Source organism: Halteromyces radiatus (genome assembly GCF_025201355.1).
Source record: "Halteromyces radiatus strain CBS 162.75 chromosome Unknown BX664scaffold_3, whole genome shotgun sequence".
Lineage (NCBI taxonomy): Eukaryota > Fungi > Mucoromycota > Mucoromycetes > Mucorales > Cunninghamellaceae > Halteromyces > Halteromyces radiatus.
The window spans coordinates 957,943-976,279 of record NW_026251689.1 but is presented as its reverse complement, the minus strand read 5'-3'; the positions used below and the strand labels follow the sequence as shown (position 1 = coordinate 976,279).

At 34.8% G+C, this 18,337-nt stretch overlaps 5 protein-coding genes across 5 annotated transcripts; 3 read left to right on the top strand and 2 right to left on the bottom strand.

Moving 5' to 3' along the window:
- Positions 1-12: 12 nt before the first annotated feature.
- On the bottom strand, positions 13-2,240 carry BX664DRAFT_328249 (uncharacterized protein). The gene is made up of 10 exons (XM_051544570.1): positions 2,099-2,240; positions 1,923-2,040; positions 1,729-1,862; positions 1,399-1,677; positions 966-1,309; positions 803-897; positions 560-713; positions 377-506; positions 283-314; positions 13-220 (listed from the first exon to the last, which is right to left on the bottom strand). Exons 1-10 carry the CDS (start codon positions 2,177-2,179, stop codon positions 49-51), a joined length of 1,539 nt encoding a protein of 512 aa, XP_051401280.1. The 5' UTR covers positions 2,180-2,240; the 3' UTR covers positions 13-48.
- Positions 2,241-2,349: 109 nt separating this feature from the next.
- Positions 2,350-6,570, top strand: BX664DRAFT_294168 (THO complex subunit 1 transcription elongation factor-domain-containing protein). Its single transcript, XM_051542083.1, has 13 exons — positions 2,350-2,675; positions 2,810-2,891; positions 2,947-3,065; positions 3,135-3,282; positions 3,377-3,460; positions 3,532-3,632; positions 3,696-3,908; positions 3,985-4,272; positions 4,331-4,429; positions 4,515-4,606; positions 4,699-4,928; positions 5,154-5,320; positions 5,821-6,570. Exons 1-13 carry the CDS (start codon positions 2,424-2,426, stop codon positions 6,418-6,420), a joined length of 2,475 nt encoding a protein of 824 aa, XP_051401279.1. The 5' UTR covers positions 2,350-2,423; the 3' UTR covers positions 6,421-6,570.
- A 183-nt stretch (positions 6,571-6,753) lies between these two features.
- BX664DRAFT_328242 (Sec20-domain-containing protein) lies at positions 6,754-7,962 on the top strand. Its single transcript, XM_051544569.1, has 5 exons — positions 6,754-6,932; positions 7,002-7,093; positions 7,156-7,290; positions 7,352-7,464; positions 7,535-7,962. The coding sequence occupies exons 1-5, from the start codon at positions 6,783-6,785 to the stop codon at positions 7,921-7,923; spliced, it is 879 nt and encodes a 292-aa protein (XP_051401278.1). The 5' UTR covers positions 6,754-6,782; the 3' UTR covers positions 7,924-7,962.
- A 130-nt stretch (positions 7,963-8,092) lies between these two features.
- On the top strand, positions 8,093-10,119 carry BX664DRAFT_294164 (pyridoxal phosphate-dependent transferase). Its single transcript, XM_051542082.1, has 3 exons — positions 8,093-8,417; positions 8,552-8,792; positions 8,872-10,119. Exons 1-3 carry the CDS (start codon positions 8,195-8,197, stop codon positions 10,055-10,057), a joined length of 1,650 nt encoding a protein of 549 aa, XP_051401277.1. The 5' UTR covers positions 8,093-8,194; the 3' UTR covers positions 10,058-10,119.
- A 360-nt stretch (positions 10,120-10,479) lies between these two features.
- BX664DRAFT_357330 (uncharacterized protein) lies at positions 10,480-17,474 on the bottom strand. The gene is made up of 8 exons (XM_051547943.1): positions 17,365-17,474; positions 16,994-17,241; positions 16,796-16,889; positions 14,942-16,695; positions 14,735-14,828; positions 13,013-14,653; positions 11,122-12,940; positions 10,480-11,013 (listed from the first exon to the last, which is right to left on the bottom strand). The coding sequence occupies exons 1-8, from the start codon at positions 17,379-17,381 to the stop codon at positions 10,567-10,569; spliced, it is 6,114 nt and encodes a 2,037-aa protein (XP_051401276.1). The 5' UTR covers positions 17,382-17,474; the 3' UTR covers positions 10,480-10,566.
- Between the last annotated feature and the right edge of the window lie 863 nt (positions 17,475-18,337).

Genomic DNA, 18,337 nt, shown 5'->3' with positions numbered 1-18,337 from the left:
ATGTACAAAAGGGTATTTATTAAATTTGTAAAAAATAAGTAGATACTATCAATATTCAGCTAATCTAAAACAGGTATCCAAGATCACAAATCGTAATTTGTCATCATTCCATTCTGGTTCCATACAAATATCAACCTTTGGATGTTCCTTTCCATCAGTAGGGCAAAGAGCTTCCATATATTTGGTAACTTGTTGAAGGACTTGATCATTTTCTTTCAAACTACATTAAAAAAAAAAAAAAAGATGAATGATGGAAAAAATCGACATTAACAAAAAGCTTACTTGACAATTGGGATATTTTGTAAAAAAGGCCACTATATTATAATAAACAAAAATATTATCAGTCATATTTTCTCATTTTCCATCATCCACTTACATCTGAAGATCCATACACAGTACCATATACAATATCCCCATGAGCATCTTTGACTTTGAATGTGCAGCGATAAATGATGATTTCAATTTCTTCTTTACAATGAGAACAAAAATCAGCACTAACATCCGACCTAGAGAGAAGTTTAACATCAATAAAAAAAAAAGATAATCCATCCCAACTTACAATGCTTGGCATTTTCCGCAGAATTTGACAGACATATCAGAGATATTCTTCGGTTTGTAATCTAAAATAGTAACACGAATATGATGTCGTTTTCCTTCTTCACTGTGGAACATCTTCTTGATCGAAGAGAAGAGAGGAATGGTTTGTCTATGTACTAAATGTTATAAAAGTAAAAAAAAAAAAAGATCAATGATGATAATACAACAATCATATCTAGTCATCATCTTTTTTTTTTTCACTTACCATTGCGGATGAACTCTTCCTTTGTTCTTTTGCGCATACGTTGTTCTCGGTAAGCAAGAAGTCGTTTATTTTTGGCTTCGTAGGTAGATCTTCGTCTAACAAAAAAAAAAGAATGCTACTAATTACTACTACTAACCTCCTATATATATATATATATACTTACTCTTTCAATGTCATCAAATTTGTATCATGATCTTCCATAATCCAAATCTTAGCATATTGATGTTGAGGATTCCTATCATGATGCACAGCCAATTCCATAATACCATGTTTGCTTAATTTGCATTGAGCGTTCTTGATATACACATAATCGCCATATTCCAGATCCGGACAACCACGAGCATTTTCATCAAAAAGGGTACAGTTGATAAGTAGAGTTCGATCGATAAATCTTCCTTCACCATAATATCCGCCAGAATTCATTGGATATCCATTCATGGTAAAGTCTGTCAATAATACATCCTTCCTCGTTGCAAGTCGATAATCAACGTTTTTGCTGTGTACAACCTATAGCGGAAGACAGATATGTATTAATTGTTTCCATTTTGATTCTTTTCTCTTTTATATATATAGATATATATAAATATATTTCTTACCATCCCAATGAAATCGATAAATGTCCGGAATTTCATCTCGTTAGTACATACTAGTCGGCGCCCTAGTCTATTATCTTGGTTTGTCGCTATGGTTTGCTCAGTAGAGGTGATATCCTTTGGTAGATTGATCCAAATTTGGTAAAGTTTGAGAATATCCATATATTGATGGTCAAGATCGAATTCCAATATACCTTGACATACCTTATCGAGAGTTATTGTATCGAATGCAGCCCATACTGTGGTTTTGTTCGCGTTGAAATTTTGATACTTGGAATACGCCTATTTGAATTTTAAGTCAGTCAAACGTTTTTCGATCTATAGTTCACTTACTTGAGCATTCTGACATATAAAAAGAACACCTTTCTTCAAATCTTTAGTTTCAGTTGGATCGGCATGAAATATAATAAGTCTTGTTCGAGAGGATGTAAGTGAGGCTTGTTGAAGAAAAATCGATGTCGCATGATCTATATAATATCCAAAATCAATATTGGAACTCAAGTTTTTTTTTTTTTTTTTATTATTACCGGTTCCCGCTTGAGTCTTTCTTGTTGGAAGTACTTCGTCCACTATACCACATAATAATACGCTCGATGTTGATGCATTAGCAGTAAAATATGATGCATAAGGCATGGAACCTCGTTCCTAGTTTAATATGGAGAATGAATGTAAAAGGAAGTAGAACGGTTTTACTTGATCTTACCTCGAGACCTTTTATGATATCTTCTTTCTTCATGTCATTATTAATAAGTTCCTCTTCTTCTTCTTCTTCTCCTTTCACCATATTCGTGTTAACAGTATATATCTATGCGTTTTATGAGAAAGAGGGAAAGAGTGAGTGAACAATAACTTCTACTAGGATAGGCCGATTTGTCGTGACTGACTTTAGATTTCCAAAAAGTATATTTCCCAATTTTTTTTTTTTTTATCTCATTGCTCTCTCCTCACTTCTTTCTTTTGTAATTGTTTGTCTTTTCTTTTTTTTTTCTCTTTTTTTTTTATAGAACAAAACTTTTACTAGGGTCACCATGTCCAAGTTTGCTGAATTTAGACAACAAGCTGAAATTGCTATTGAAAATATTCTTCAAGCCATTGTAGACCAAGGTCAATCTCATCCAGGAGAAGATTTACAACCATGTATCGAAGAACAGATCGATCAACATATTACTCCCATCAGTGGTACACTTGCATCAGAAACGTTTGGTATTTTACATGATAAGCCTGATTGGCGCAAGAATACTTTAGAACTTGTTCTTCGAAGACGTTTACTTCAAATAGTGGTAAGTAACATGACAAGATGGATAATAATAATAATAATAAAAGTACTTGTGGTTGACTAACCCTTTTTTTTTTTATTCTCTATTTATATATGTATAAAATGTATTGTTATAATCTTTTCTTTATATTTTTATAGGATCTTCTTCCTGAATCAAACCCTGAATTATTTAACAAATTATTCGAATTGTTGGACGTGATTCTCACTCTTCAAGAAAAAGGTAATAAAACCAAGTTAAAATATTATTTACTCAAATATTTGTATATTTGTTTTAGACTATTTGGAGCAAATTATTCCACTGACTTTTATAGAAGAATTGATGGATGTACATACTATTACCAGTTGTGAAAGATTATTTGATTATGTGGAAAGTCGAAAAACTCGATTGATTGTCGTAAGTTATGATTATTCAATAATAAAGGAAAAAAAAAAAGGAATATTTATCATCATTTATTTATAATAGAATATGATTCCTGGACGTGGAAAAGCTCTTGTACTGCTCCGAACGTGTAATGAAATGTTAAGACGATTATCCAAGGAAACAAATACTGTATTCTGTGGTCGCATTCTTATGTTTCTTGCTAATTCATTCCCTCTTGGTGAACGATCAGGTACTATTACAACAACTCTATATAAACACAAATATATCGTGGACCTATTTGGATCAACACTCAATCTTCCTCTTTACTTTTCTTTCGCCAAAAGGTGTCAATTTACGTGGTGATTTTAACTCGGAACCGATTCATTATGACAGTGATGAAATGGTGGACAATGATGAAACAATGACTGGTAAGAGAAAAATAAAATAAAAGATTTATAGTCAATGAATTAATTTTTTTTTTTTTGATATATGTATATAGATGATCAAAAGACATTTTACAAGATATTCTGGTCTACTCGTAAATATTTCTCAGATCCTCCTACTGTACTTCAAGCCGACAATTTTATTGAACTCCAAAAGGTAATTGCAACAAGTTTGACTGATAGTAAGAGATTTCATCTTATTTTTTTGTTTATTCTTTAGGGAGCTCAAATTATCTTTGAAAAATTTGGTGAAATTGCGAAAAATGAGGAAGAGGTATCGGGAGCCAAGTCATTACAAGTAGCAGGATTCAAAAGGAAGTCGATGACAATACATACTGACGATAATGATACAGCAGAAGCCATATTGAAGGAAATCAACAATGATTATCGTTTTCCTCGATTATTGACAAATCGAAAACTATTGGAACTCGAAGTAAGTATACAAGTCAAGTCATGATGATAAAAATCAAAGATTGATTTATTAATCATCTGTTTTCCTTCTTCTTTAGATTGAGGATGTTAGATTCCGACGAAATGTGATACTTCAATTTTTGATTCTATTCCAATACATTTCAGCATTCTCTCAAGATGAAAAAGAAAATACTCGATCTTTACTGGCTGCACGTGGAGCAAACAAACAAACCTTGGTACAGCCTACTTACACCGTGACCAATGAACAGATAGAATGGATGACTGATATGGAATCAAAATTGATTGACTTATTACGACACACTAAACCTCATGGCAATCTTTATACCGACATTGTATTGATTGTACTTAAACATGAACGCAATTGGGTAAGATAGTCATATTTTTTTTTTCAAAGTCAACTTATATATTTTTGTATTATCAAAGATCATTTGGAAAGCATCAGGATGTCCACCATTTGAAAAACCACCATTAGACTCTAGTATTTTGGAACAAGCACGCCAGCAAAGGAAGAAAATATTGAAGGTAATATATGAATATTGATAATAAAAAAAACACTCAACTTTATTTTTTCTTCTTGTGTTCCTCTTGGCTGTTGGCTTCATTATAGACAACTCCTTCTAATTATCGGTTTTCCTATGGTAATATGGAAATGAGCAATATGTATGGAAAGCCCAGAGAAACCCTGGCGACTATTATGCAGTAAGTTTTTTGAAAAAAAAAAATTGAATTGATTGATACAAAGAGAGAAATGAAATCTAATTGATATATATATATATATATATTCTTATCAGATCAAGACAAAGTACACCTTCACCTGTGAACATCATCGATCAATCACTAAAGATATTAGATAGAGAAAAGGATGCGACAGTGGAAGAACGTTACAACATTGCGAATGGAGCTCTGTTTCAAGTGACAAGATTGATGTTCCGAACACATGCATCATTGATTCCCAAGGTATACGACATGAAACGAACTTATTTCAATGAACTGGTCAGTCCTGGATCATCAGCATCTTCAAGTAACGGTGACGACGATGAGGACGATGATGATGATGACGATAATGATGAAGATGATGATAATAACGACGACAATCAAGATGAAAATGATAAAGAAAAAGAAATCAATGGTGAAAATGAAAATGACAAAGGTGATAGCCCATCCAAACCAACAACTGAAGATACAGAAATGAAAGAAGCTCAAGAAACCACAAAAGACAACCATTCCAATTCATTACAAGATGTAGTGTCTAGCTCGACACCACCAATAAAACCATTGAAAACATCATCAACAACAGTAAATTCATCGGGTATACTCTCTGAATCAGGTGATGCCATCACTGAAAAACACGTGGAAATGGAAGTCAAGGTACTTAAGGAAGTCAAGAAACTCATAGTGGAAGAAGGATTAGTAGTTTAGTATTTTTTTTTTTCTTCTTTTTAGTATTTTTTTTTTTCTTCTTTTTAGTATTTTTTTTTTTCTTCTCCCTCTTCAGTCCTAATCTATTATTGATTTTTTGTTATTTGTAATAAACATATCATTCCTGTTTTCATGATGACAAAAAATAGATCATCAAAATGACTTTATTTTATTAGAATCATCATCATCAATAATAACACACATTCCTACTAACTAATAAGGGGATATTATATAGATTCTAAAATAGAAAGGAGTAAACTAAGATATCAAATAGAAATGTAATAATGATAAAATGCCATACAGTCTAAATAAAACAGTAACCAAAAAAAAAAAAAAATATATATAAATACACAAAAGTAGAGGTATCATAGAGACATCGAATATACATCTATATATAAAGAATGACCCATTGTCGTCCACAGTATGCTTGGATATATTATTGTTGCTGGTTGTTGATGTTGTATTCCAGTATGATCATCAATATCCAAGCCAAGGAAAGAAAACAAATTGTTGTCACCAATCAATGTCAACCAGATCTTCAAGTAAATCAATTATCTAATAATAACAACACAGCTTTTAACAATACTACGGTTGTCGTCGCGTCACAAACATCATACATATTCACTGTCAGTCCAACTTGGTCCGGAAGAATATGGGGCCAACCAGTATGTGAGGATGATATTTGTTCTCATAGTCCTGTATCACTTGCCGAATTCACAATGAATACCCATGATCATGATTTTTATGACATATCGTTTGTGGATGGATTTAATCTGCCCATGACTATTGCTCCTCGTTCTATTATGGAAACAAATAATACAAATCAGTGTCAACGAGTAGGTTGTGGTCAATTACCAAAATGTCCAAATGATTTGATACAGAGTCAAGGCTGTCAAAGTGCTTGTTCACGATACCATCAAGATGAGTACTGTTGTATGGGTGATTACAACACGCCAGATACTTGTGTCACGAATCACTATGCCGAGGCAGTTAAAAAGGTATGTGGTCAAGTGTATACATTTCCATTTGATGATGCTACTAGTACTTACTATTGTAATGATGACGTGTATGATGTTGTCTTTTGTCCAACTTGATTCATCAATAAGAGAGTGAATACGTGAGAATCATTCTTGTATTTTCATTTTTTTTTTTAAAAATAATAAAAAATCAACTTTCAAGAATGAAAGAAGAAAAACAAAAAATTGGAGTAATCTCCATTATGTCCTGCAGCCACGGAAATCTTTAGTAAAAGGCGAAAGATTTATACGTGATATGATCACAAGACAGGAGCAACTAAAGAAACAACAAAAAAAATGTTCAAGTAGAAGGCTCTTTTTTATAGTTTTTCTATTGATGTCCCGATTCGGAAAATGAATTTGATGCACGCCAAAAATTATGGTAGGAACGAGGTAATCTTTTTTTTTTTTTTTTTTTTTTAGTTCTTCTTATAACATACATGGACGCTAAGTTTAGATCTTTAAGCAAACAAGCAGCGGATTGTCAACGTCATATTTATAAACTCAACAATGTAGATTCTTTAACTGTACAAGAAGAAGTAGCAAGTCTTTTAAAAAGTGATATACGTCAATTGGAACAAAATATTCAAGTAAGTCATAGTAGTAATAAAAGAGACTCTATTTTAATCTCTTTTTTTTTTTTTTTTTTCTTTGGGTAGCAAGTCAAGTTATTAGCAGATGAACAAGATCGACAATCTAGCAAGAATGACATTTTAAATCGACTAGGGGAATATGAAATACAACACCGTCAGTAAGTTTTGGCGTCATATATAATATATACACAGCTGATTTTTTTTTTGTTTATGATGATAGATTACAAATCACAGCAAGACAGGCCATTTTGAAATCAAAACAACGTATTCAAAAAAAGGAACAAGAAACAAGAGAAGCACTTTTTGGAAGGAAAAAGGATGATTTTAATGAAGAATATGAACTTCGTAATCGAGGGTAAAGATATTTTCCTTTTTTTTTTTTTTATTTGATTTGTTTATATATTTATATTGAATAGGAAGGATGATTCTTTATTACGAGCAACAACAAATGTGACAGAAGCTTTACAACGAACAAGTACATTGATGCAACAAGAATTAGAAAAAAGTAGTTATTCTGCTAGCATTTTAGGTAAAATGATGATGATTCTATTTTTTTTTTTTTTTTTATTATTAACCTTATATATAAATTATATTTTTAGCTGATTCTTCAAGAACATTATCGGCGACTTTTACGGAATATGAAAATCTTGACTCCTTATTGACTATCTCCAAACGAATGATTACTCATTTGGAAACTTCAGATTGGTTTGATCGGTTGTTACTTTTATTTGGTGTGGCTGTATTTTGCTTAGTTGTTTTATATATTATCAAGAAACGAACCTATGATGTTGGAAAATCTTGGTTTTCTTGGATCGGTTCAAGTATAATTAGTAGTCATAGTAGTAGTAGTAGCAGTAGTAGTATTATATCATCCATTATCCCCTCATCTTCTATAGTAGAAACATCATCATCATCATCATCACTTACCCTGGTTCATACATCTACCCCTCTCTCTTCTGTGATTCACACATGGAAAGAGGAGTTGTGATACAATGAATAATAAAAATCGTCTTAGGTTTTTAACTAATTTGATTGGTGGAAAATCCAACGCCTCTTATTTTTGCCGAGCGGTGATGTAAATTGAAAACTTTTTTTTTTTTTATCTTTATGACTTGTCTCCCATGTTTTTTTTTTTATTGTATACTTTTCTTTTCCCTCTTTGTTTTTTTTTTCTTTTTCTTTCTTACATTTAAACTTTTTTTCCCCCCCTTCTCTCAATCTCTTCCCTCCCCTTAAATACCTTTTAGTCATTTGAAAACATGGAAGTTGCATTGATGCAAGCCAAGAAATCGTGTCCTTTTATTCACGTCACCTCCACTTCTACTTTGAAGCGTTTGTCCAATAATGCTTCTTCTGGTAATGGTTTACTACGCAAGGCTCAGCAATGTCCTGTGATGAGTCAAGCTATGGGTCAACAAGCACGTCCTTTATCTACTTCTTCTATTGCTGCTCAAACTCCCACAAAGACTGTTAAGGCTGAAGGTAAAGTTTTTTTTTAATTCAAAATAAGGAAAATAATTTGTTGGTCATAAAAAACCATGAAATGGGAAATCATGATTGGGGGACTGTGAGAAAATAATCTAATCTCAAATCTTTTTTTTTTTTTTTAATTATAGTCAAACCTACTCCTGTGTCTCATCATTCCAAATCCAAACATTTCGATTATGAAGCTTTCTATCAACATGAATTAGAAAAGAAACATCAAGATAAAAGTTATCGTTATTTCAACAATATCAATCGACTTGCACAAAAGTTCCCTCGTGCTCATACTGCTCGTGTAGAAGATGAAGTCACTGTCTGGTGTGCCAATGATTATTTGGGTATGGGTCGCAATCCTGTTTTAACTGAAACTATGAAGTAAGCAAATCATCTCATTCAAACAAACAAAAAAAAATAAGAATTTATTATTTAAACTTTTTTTTTTTTTTTTGAATAGACGTACCTTGGATCGTTATGGTGCTGGTGCTGGTGGTACTCGTAATATTGCTGGTAATGCTGATCTTCATCTTCGTCTTGAATCCGAATTGGCTGATCTTCATCATAAAGAAGGTGCTTTGGTATTCTCTTCTTGTTATGTTGCAAACGATGCTACTTTGTCTACTGTTGCCGGTAAACTTCCTGGTTGTGTGATTTTCTCTGATGCTTTGAATCATGCCTCGATGATCCAAGGTGTACGTCATTCTGGTGCTCAAAAGAAAATTTTCCGTCACAATGATATGGCTCATCTTGAAGAATTGTTGCAATCTGTGGATCCCAGTGTCCCTAAGATCATTGCTTTTGAATCAGTGTATTCCATGTGTGGCTCTATTGGTCCTATCCGTGAAATTGTCGACTTGGCCAAGAAATATGGTGCAATCACCTTTTTGGATGAAGTTCATGCTGTTGGTATGTATGGTCCTCGTGGTGCTGGCGTAGCTGAACATTTAGATTATGATCTCAATGCTGCCCAACCTACCATGGGTAATGGTAGTGTGTTGGATGAAATCGATATCATCACTGGTACTCTTGGCAAAGCTTATGGTGTTGTTGGCGGTTATATTGCCGGTTCTGCATTATTTGTGGATATGGTACGTTCCTATGCCCCTGGTTTTATTTTCACTACTTCGCTTCCTCCCGCCGTGGTGTCTGGTGCTCTTGAATCCGTCAAGTATTTGAAAGAATCTACCGTTGAACGTGAAATGCAACAAATTAACACTCGTGATGTCAAATCTCGTTTGGGTGAATTGGGTATTCCAGTCGTACCTAATCCTTCGCATATTGTCCCTGTCTTGTTAGGTGATGCTGCTGCTGCCAAATTGGCCTCTGATGAACTCTTATCTGAACATGGTATTTATGTCCAAAGCATCAACTATCCTACCGTCCCCCGTGGTGAAGAACGTCTCCGTATCACCCCCACTCCTGGTCATAATGGAAAGATGATTGATCACCTTGTTGATTCTTTGGAACGTATCTGGGATCGCTACGACTTTAAACGTGTCAATGATTGGGTCGAACAAGGTGGATGTGCCGGTGTTGGTGTGGAAAATGCCGTACCTCCTACTCCCATGTGGACTGACAAGCAATTGGGTTTGGACAAGGTCATTGAAGAAAGGGCCGTTCGCTCTGGTACTTCCGTTGTTTAGACTTCCTTTTTTTGGGTTGTCATGACTACTTTTTGGATTTAATCAGTCTCTTTTTATTTTATATATTCTTTTTTTTTTTTTTTTTTTTTTATAGAAGGAATATTCAGTTAAGAAATAAACTTGTTGTATTCATCTTCCTAATCCGTCTTTTATTTTCATTATTCTTATACTTGTTGTTGTCATAAGGTAGTCTATGTCTCTTAACAGCACTGGAATTGATTAAATTGTTTCATCCCTATTGTCAAAGGTTAAAAGATCATCACCGTGGTTTACTCCAGATGATTGATCTGATCTTTTTTTTTTTTTTTTCGCTTCATCTGTCATCTGTCATTATTAACCTTCAGTATGTAGAATCGTAATCCTTTTTCTATCATCCTAAGAATGCTCGTCATCACCTATCAGTGTCTATCATCAAAAAAAAAAAGAGTGAATCAAATCAGGGTATTTATTTTTTATTATGACATATAGCAGTATAAAAAAAAGGGGGGAGAAAGGGTATATAAAGAATACTATGGATTATGACAAGTGAATGAAGTTTGACTAGCTACAAGTTGTATCTGCCAACCACCAAACCACGGTAATCGGCCCAAGGAATAAATAGGTTTCTGTGTATCAAAAACCACCACCATCGGTTGCAAGATCACAAGGGTCAGTACATAAAACAGACAGAGTCCAATCAAACCAATCAAGATCATCATTCGAACCATAACCACCGTAGGATATAATCCAGTATCATGAATGGCTTCTTCCCTTGCATTCATGACCACATTGTTTTCATCCTGTTTTAATGTTGTCGTTGTTGCTGCAGTTGTTGAATTTCCTGTCGTATTATTTCCATTAATACTTTTGCTTGCCTCTTCTTCATTAGTGGATGGTTGTATGCCTGTTATTGCTTCGAGAGACTGAGGGAGATAAAATGGATTGCGAAATGGAAACATCACACGCATACGGATATCCTAATAGTGATTTAAAAAAAAAAAAAAAGAATAATAATAAGGTGAGCATGTCCAGTGGGATACGAGATCAAAGAAATTAAAAAAAAAAAAAAAAAGGAAAAGCCTTACGTTCACACCACCCAGAGCTGCCGCCACTACACTTTGACCAAGAAAAGGACCATTAGATACAGTTTCAGGATCTTCTTGATCATCTTCACCAGAAGAAGACGTAGAGTAAGAGGAAGAGATAGAGGATGTATCAGAAAGTAATTCATGATCCTTGATATCTTGTTTTCTAGTTGCCAAGCTAGTTTCATCATACCGATCACTCATTTCCTTGTTGTTGTCATCATAAGACTCAGTTATCATCTTGTTTTTGTTTTCCATAGATGTCGACAAAGAAGAAGAAATCGCAGTGGTGGGTCGTCGCTTCGATGTGATTCTGATACCTTCGCCATACGCCATCAATTTTTGTCCATCTACAAACACAGGACCTTGCCAACGCACTGATTCCTTACCATGTTTCTTTGTTGATTTTTTCTTTCCATCATCGTCATCATCATCGTCATCATCACCTAATATATCAGACATCGTCAATCGATCGCCTCCTTCAATATGAGTCGGTGGTGGCTGATGTGGTCGTAATTCTAGTTCTAAATCGTATACATCTTGATCCTTGGGTTGAAAGAGAGTTGTTTGACAGAGAGAAGATGCTACAAGAGTCACTTGAACGACATGCTTTCCTGGAGGTGCTTTCGCACTATCAGTTGTTGCCAATAATAGATGGGATGGAGTGGGAGCCAATTCCGAGATCATCACTGATAACAAGCCTGATAAATCCCTTTGATCGTAATGGTCATCATCAATGTTGTTGCTGATATCATCATTGACATCCTGGTGCTGTCGAAATCGTACTTGGACATCGTAGCCTTGAGGAAATGCTTGAAGATCAACAATGACTTCACAAAGAATAGGATCCATCATCACGCTAGATGTACGACTTGTCGGGCTATGGTTGTTACTTGTATTGTTTTCCAATTCGAGTTTACGTTGTTTGGCAGCAGCGGCAATGGCAGCAGCTGTAACAGTAGAAGACAATGATGCATTCGGAGGCATTGATCCGCGACGTTGATTCTGAGTTGTATGTGAAGATGATGTAGTACTATGACGACGATCCATCCAAGAGGCACTAATGGAGCTTACCGGTTGAACCAGGGTAGGGGATGGTTGTAATAATGGTGTTACTACTGATGAATTTGCTGCAGAAGGTGAAGAGGTGGAAGAAAATGATGAAAAGTCAGAAGTTCGTGGTGTTATAGGCGGAGGAGGTTGCTGATATTGACATTGACTTTTCACCAGTAAAGAATGCTGATCATAAATTGTCTGTACATCGCTCCAACGTAATGTTGTCATACGTGTTGTTGCCACCGCTGTAGTCGTCGTTGAAGTGACCGTCGTATTGGCATGACCAAAAGGAACATTGCCTTCATCATCTTTCGTTGTGCTGCTGCTGACAAATCCATTCTCTTCGTCTTGTAATAACTCTATATCTACACATTGATTTTTTTGCAATCCAACCGCAGGAAGAGGATGTACCAAATAAGGAAGAGGACCTTTTTGTTTCAGATATTGTTCCACCCATTGGATTCTTTTAGATGCCGTACCGGATGCAGCCATATTGCTGAGATAGGAAGGAATCGAGGAACCAAGGTCTAAAGCAATGACATGAGTAGCACGCATAGAAGGAATAGGATGATTGGTGGCTGTTGTATATGGGTCAATTGGTTCCAAGATCCAACCAGAAATAAATAATTTTCCTCTAGGTAACTTGTTTGATTTGATGATTGGTAAATCCAGCGAGCTTTCCACATAGAGAATTCTTTTCGATGATGGAGGACCCACTGTCTTTTCAAACGCAGTACATGATGCCAGATAGAGTTCACGCGATCTACATATTGAGAAACGGAGAATCAGCTTCTTTTCTTTATTTTTTTTTTTTTTTTATGTAATCAGTACTTACTTGAATGGAAAGATACCTTTGATTTCTTGTCGAATAACTTGACAACCACGTTGGACAGGTTGGATTACTTGACATTTTTCGATAGAAGAATCGTAAGACACACGGACATCCGAGACATTGGTAACTACCGAAGCAACTTCTTCCACAGAAAAATTTTCGATCACTTTGGAAGATTTGTAGATAACATAAGGGTCTGGTACATCCAAAGAGTACTGATGACGGGTTTCTGGTAACGTTTTGAGAGCTGTTGTGTCGTTGTTGTCTGCAAGTGATAAAGAAGACTTTTTTCGGGTAATCCCTTCAGATGTAGTCATAGTCGAGGAAGTGGTGGTTGTTGATGTTTTACCTCTGCTTGTTTGGTGTGATGCTCCTTGAATTGGTTTCGTTTTTGTTGTAAGCGAAGATGATTTCGTTCCCGAACGCTTGTCGACACGTACTCCTTGTTTGTCTGACACTGCCGTCCATCCAAATTGTTCATCCATCTTTTTCAAATACAATAATGCTGCTTGTGCTTGGTCCATAGGCGTCACCGAAAGAGTTTGCAACTGTTGTTCTATTGAATTTTCGTCTGCCATTGACGTTAGAGTAGAGCTAGTACGTGCGGGTGTTGTCAATGCTGATGCTGAAGATGGAGTTGTAGGATGCACTTCTTTAGCAGATGATGATGATGCTTCTTGATCTTCTAAATCCAAGAATTCCCCATTGTTGATTGAATTGTCATTTTGTATAGGTGTAGCTGCACCATTTATCATCAAGGTAATTGCTCTTCTTCGTTTCTTTTTGTGTTGACGGTGCTGTAGTTGTTGCTGTTGTTGCTGTTGCTGTAGTTGTTGCTGTTGTTGTTGCTGTTGTTGTTGCTGTTGCTGTTGCTGTTGCTGTTGTGGTTGTTGTTGTGGTTGTTGTTGTGGTTGTTGTTGTGGTTGTTGTTGTGGTTGTTGTTGTATTTGATAATGATTATGATTTTGATGTCTTCCAGGTTTGATAAGCACTAGTATATTGGCCCTCTGTGGAATAATGAAGGATTCGTCATGTTCAATATCAAGCCATATTCCATAAGGATCTTCTTTTCTTGCTTCAGCAATGACTTTGGATGGAGGAGGATCGATTGTAATATTATAATAGCTACCATCCACTGAATGACATGCCCAACGCCGTCGATCTAAACGTATAATTGCTTTTGTCGGTCCAACATCTCCAGAAACAATAGATCTTGTGTATTCACATCGCCAGTTCTTCTTTGTATGGTCGTATTTCATCTTTCGTATTGTCGCCATCACCAAGTCTTCTACACAAGGAGGTGCCCCATATTTTTTCAGATACTGATAAGCTGAAGTTGGTATATTAGGAGCTTGAGTTGTTAACTGATTCAATAGATACCATGGAATCCAACCTTGGAAATGTGTTTGCAAAACATATCGTACAGACACTGAGGTAGGTGTTGATTTAGTTGATGTTGTTCCATTGCCACTATCCATACTATCCAATCTCCATCCTGAAAGATCTAATGTTGCTCGTACATAATCCGATGTTTCCTTTGGTAAAATGTAGTGTTCATAGGTATCTCCAATACATGATGTTGAACAGATATCCACTCGCTGCTTTGATGTATATTGAGAAGTAAAAGCAACATAATCACGAGGACTGTGTATATAAAGATAAAAATAAAAATATCACTTTAGTCAATATTTGAAATTTATCTTTTTTTTTATTTTTTATTGTTACCTTGCAGGCCAGGCGCTTTTCAATTTGGTATGCCAAATGGAACATGATGGTGTCAAGGCACATATAAAGTCACTTTTTTCAAACATTGAATCCCCTAAAACAATAAAAGAAAGAAAAAAATCATGAGTAATCTTTAAAAAAAAAAAAAAAAAAAAAAAAAAAAAAAAAAAAAAAAAAAAAAAAAAAAAAAAGACATTCATGACTTACATATTTCCCTTGCTTCAGAACATGTCAATACAGCCTTAGCGTCCCAGATACTACAATGATGCCACACAGTTTCACAAAGAAGAGCACCTGTTGGATGCCCGTCCACATCCATCTTCATGATAGTTGCGAATCCATTGTTTTGATCAGGTTTTTGAGTAACATACCAGCTGTCACTATGGAGGAGAGCGTCGAAATATTGGTAGGATTTGAGTACTTCAGGTGGATCGACATGAGGAATATGGATTTTCTTCCCAGAAGAAGGTGGTCGCCGTTGTCTTGACTTCTTGTCAGTTATTGCTTCCTCATTTTGCGGTTGTTGTTGTTCCAGAACAGAAGATGGTTGTGACACACTAGTTTCAGCTACAATTGGACGTTCATCAAAAGATAGTGGAGATTTCGTTGTCTCTTTCTGATCCATGCTAGTCAAGGTAGTTGATGATTGAAGTATCTTTGGTGTTGCTGCAGTAGTCGATGAAGAAGGTAAATGAGAATTCATATATGTATTTGATGGTTGTTGTGATAACGATTTCTCGGATGTTAATGCTGATGTTGTTGTTGTCGAATCATGAATATCCTCCATACTATCCATAAAAGGGTCCGCCTCCATATCGTCGTCCTTTTCGTCTATATTGTTATCATCATCGTCGTCATCCTCATTACTATCGCTTGCCACGTCCCAAGGCATTGATGATCGAACTGGCCATTGATTTCCATTCAAAAATAACTGCATTTCTTTCAATAGAGTAGACATCATTTTCCCGTTGTTGTCCAAAGATATCTGAGGCTGTAATACAAATTTAAGCGTAATCGTCAACGATGTTGTTCCCTGAGGTAATTTCAAATCTTCCAAAAGCGATACTGGATGATGGACAAACAGGTTATACCTAGTATCAGAGGATATATTTTCCATTTGTTGTTTGGCGCATCGTATACATAATTGAGCGAATTGATTTGTCACATTAGTATCCATCTCCAAATCAGTATCAGTGTGAGCTGTAAGATGTAGAGTGAGATGAGCTGTCATTGTATGTTTGCCACTGAAGTTGATGATCAATTCATTTCCAGTTGTTGTATCAGTACTAAATGAAGTTGGCGTTAAGAATCCTTGCTGCATTGTTGGTTTTGTAGTAGGTGAAGAAGATGAGATATCGACGGAAGAAAATCTTTTGTTCAGAGAACCTGGAAGACGCTTGGGAGACGAAGGACGAAAGACCATAGAAGAGGACATAAAATCGTGTTTTCGTAAAGAAGAAGATAACACGGGTTCTTGAGGTTGATCCCAGGATCTACTTTGTGCTGATAAATGTGATGATATATGACGATGGATATTGATATTGGAAGAAGAAGTGGGTGATAAAATAACAGCAGTTGTAGATGAGTGAAATTTACTAGGACAGTATTGATATGTGATATCCAAAGTGCGAGTAGAAGGATCGTATGAATTATGTTCAAGTTGCAATCCAGAATCTTGTCGACTAATAAAAGGAGGTGATCCATGTGATGATAAAAAGGAAAGAGATCTGGTGATAATAGGCAACATGTATGTTGATATTGACTCGATAATTTTAGTAGTAGAGTTTGGTTCCCATTGGCAGTAAAGAATCACATGGGATTGTTGATCAGGTTGATTGGTTGGACGATAAATGTCAAGGCAAATGATTTGTAGAGGATCGTCCTGTTGAGTAGATGTGGCAATGTAACGTAACGATTTTGGATGCTGTATAACTTGTTCAATCAACGTTCGATCGCGAGATCTATATCGATTAAGATGATGAAAAATAACAATAATAATAATAATAATAATGAGTCAACTAGTAATATGACCATCCTTTTTAATATCTTATTATTACTTACCCTATATTCCATTCTTCCTTCATTCTGAGTCGACTAACTCGAGTATGTTTGTCTAACCTTGTAATCACTTGTCTATTTTCCACCATTTGATTCACTATATATAGATAAATAAGAAAATAATAATTTCATTACACATTTTTTTTTGTTCACCGTATCATATGATTAAAAAGAAAAAAAAAAACACACACACACACTTACCACCCTGAGAACCGTCCGTTTCTATTAAACTACGCCAATCGTTCAAAGACCAACAAAAAGTAGAAGTATCACGATCCACTAGTGACACCTTGTAAGCATTCTTGTATTTCCATAATTGTAATTGTCCTGTTTCTGATAATTGTTGTTGTTCCAAGTTCGATTTTAATAAGATCCATTCATTAGTTGCTGTCAACTGTCGAAAACGATCTAAAGCAACTTGTAAGGATTGGGAATATTGTCCTTCAGTACTTTTATAAAGAACAAAGAAAATGAAAAGAAAGAAAAAAAAAACATTAATAATGAAGTTATCGAGTGTTTTGATTTGGTATAGTCGCCTTTTTTTTTATTATTATTATTATTTTTATTATTACCTATTCTGTATTGACATATTCCGATAAACTATCGTTATACAAGAAAAGAAAGTAGGAAAAGAAAAAAAAATGTGAAGCAAGGGAAAAAAAAGAGAGGAAAAAAAAAAAAAGAAACATGGTTCCCCCAACTGTATGAATGCAAAATCCACACGGTTTAAACCCCCGCAAGGGAAAAAGTTCTAATGGAACAGTTTATTCATTTTGGACTGTGCACTGTTCCCCATTAACTTCTTTTCTGTCGGTCTTTGAACCCATGATCGATATTGATGGATATGTACCTCGTTGGAAAGCGGTACTTTATTCCGTTGTACCCGGTCTCCCCGTTCCAACTTTGTTTTTTTTTTTTTTTTTGGTGGGGAAAAAGAAAAAAAAAATGGGTAACTTTGAAAAGAATCATGTATACAAGTAGTCAAGATATTTGATTTCTGTGAAAATGATTGATTGTTGTTTAATAATAGGAGGAAATAGTCAATAGATAAAAATGGATGATAGTTAATAATAGTGATAGTTCCCACCGATTGATTTCTATGATATTACGTATGATGAGGATACTGATGATGCCTATGATGTGTTGAAATAGAATGATGATTCATACAATGATGATTACTATTATACTACGTTGAACTATGGATGATGATTCGTATAGTGATCGTTATCATGCTGATTTCTGCGATGATATTGATTTATTTGATATTTCTTACTGATGATGCAGATGAAACTTTTCTGTTGATGATCTGTATAGTGATGATTATTATGATAAGATAATCTTCATAATGAGAAGGTAGATTATTCTTTTTTTTTTTTATAATTCTCTATATATAATAGATGATTATATATATATATATAAATAAATAAATATAAATAAATATATAATATATATAGATTTCATTTTACCCCACTACAACGCGTTTTTACTAGCATTGTGATTGGTAATTGGTTTACATGTATTCGGATAAAAGTGGTACGAATGGAA

Bases quoted from the DNA above. Each gene is read 5' to 3' on its own strand.
- BX664DRAFT_328249 (XM_051544570.1), bottom strand. From the start codon at position 2,179: ATGGTGAAAGGAGAAGAAGAAGAAGAAGAGGAACTTATTAATAATGAC. The intron at 1,678-1,728 runs GTAAGTGAACTA...AAATTCAAATAG, and splicing joins TTATATGTCAGAATGCTCAA to GCGTATTCCAAGTATCAAAA. The intron at 221-282 runs GTAAGCTTTTTG...TTTTTAATGTAG, and splicing joins CAAAATATCCCAATTGTCAA to TTTGAAAGAAAATGATCAAG.
- BX664DRAFT_294168 (XM_051542083.1), top strand. From the start codon at position 2,424: ATGTCCAAGTTTGCTGAATTTAGACAACAAGCTGAAATTGCTATTGAA. The intron at 2,892-2,946 runs GTAATAAAACCA...TATTTGTTTTAG, and splicing joins TCTCACTCTTCAAGAAAAAG to ACTATTTGGAGCAAATTATT. The intron at 3,461-3,531 runs GTAAGAGAAAAA...ATATGTATATAG, and splicing joins CAATGATGAAACAATGACTG to ATGATCAAAAGACATTTTAC.
- BX664DRAFT_328242 (XM_051544569.1), top strand. From the start codon at position 6,783: ATGGACGCTAAGTTTAGATCTTTAAGCAAACAAGCAGCGGATTGTCAA. The intron at 6,933-7,001 runs GTAAGTCATAGT...TTCTTTGGGTAG, and splicing joins AATTGGAACAAAATATTCAA to CAAGTCAAGTTATTAGCAGA. The intron at 7,094-7,155 runs GTAAGTTTTGGC...TTATGATGATAG, and splicing joins TATGAAATACAACACCGTCA to ATTACAAATCACAGCAAGAC.
- BX664DRAFT_294164 (XM_051542082.1), top strand. From the start codon at position 8,195: ATGGAAGTTGCATTGATGCAAGCCAAGAAATCGTGTCCTTTTATTCAC. The intron at 8,418-8,551 runs GTAAAGTTTTTT...TTTTAATTATAG, and splicing joins AAAGACTGTTAAGGCTGAAG to TCAAACCTACTCCTGTGTCT. The intron at 8,793-8,871 runs GTAAGCAAATCA...TTTTTTGAATAG, and splicing joins GTTTTAACTGAAACTATGAA to ACGTACCTTGGATCGTTATG.
- BX664DRAFT_357330 (XM_051547943.1), bottom strand. The intron at 14,829-14,941 runs GTAAGTCATGAA...TTATTGTTTTAG, and splicing joins TTCTGAAGCAAGGGAAATAT to GGGATTCAATGTTTGAAAAA. The intron at 11,014-11,121 runs GTAAGGCTTTTC...AATCACTATTAG, and splicing joins CAGCTCTGGGTGGTGTGAAC to GATATCCGTATGCGTGTGAT.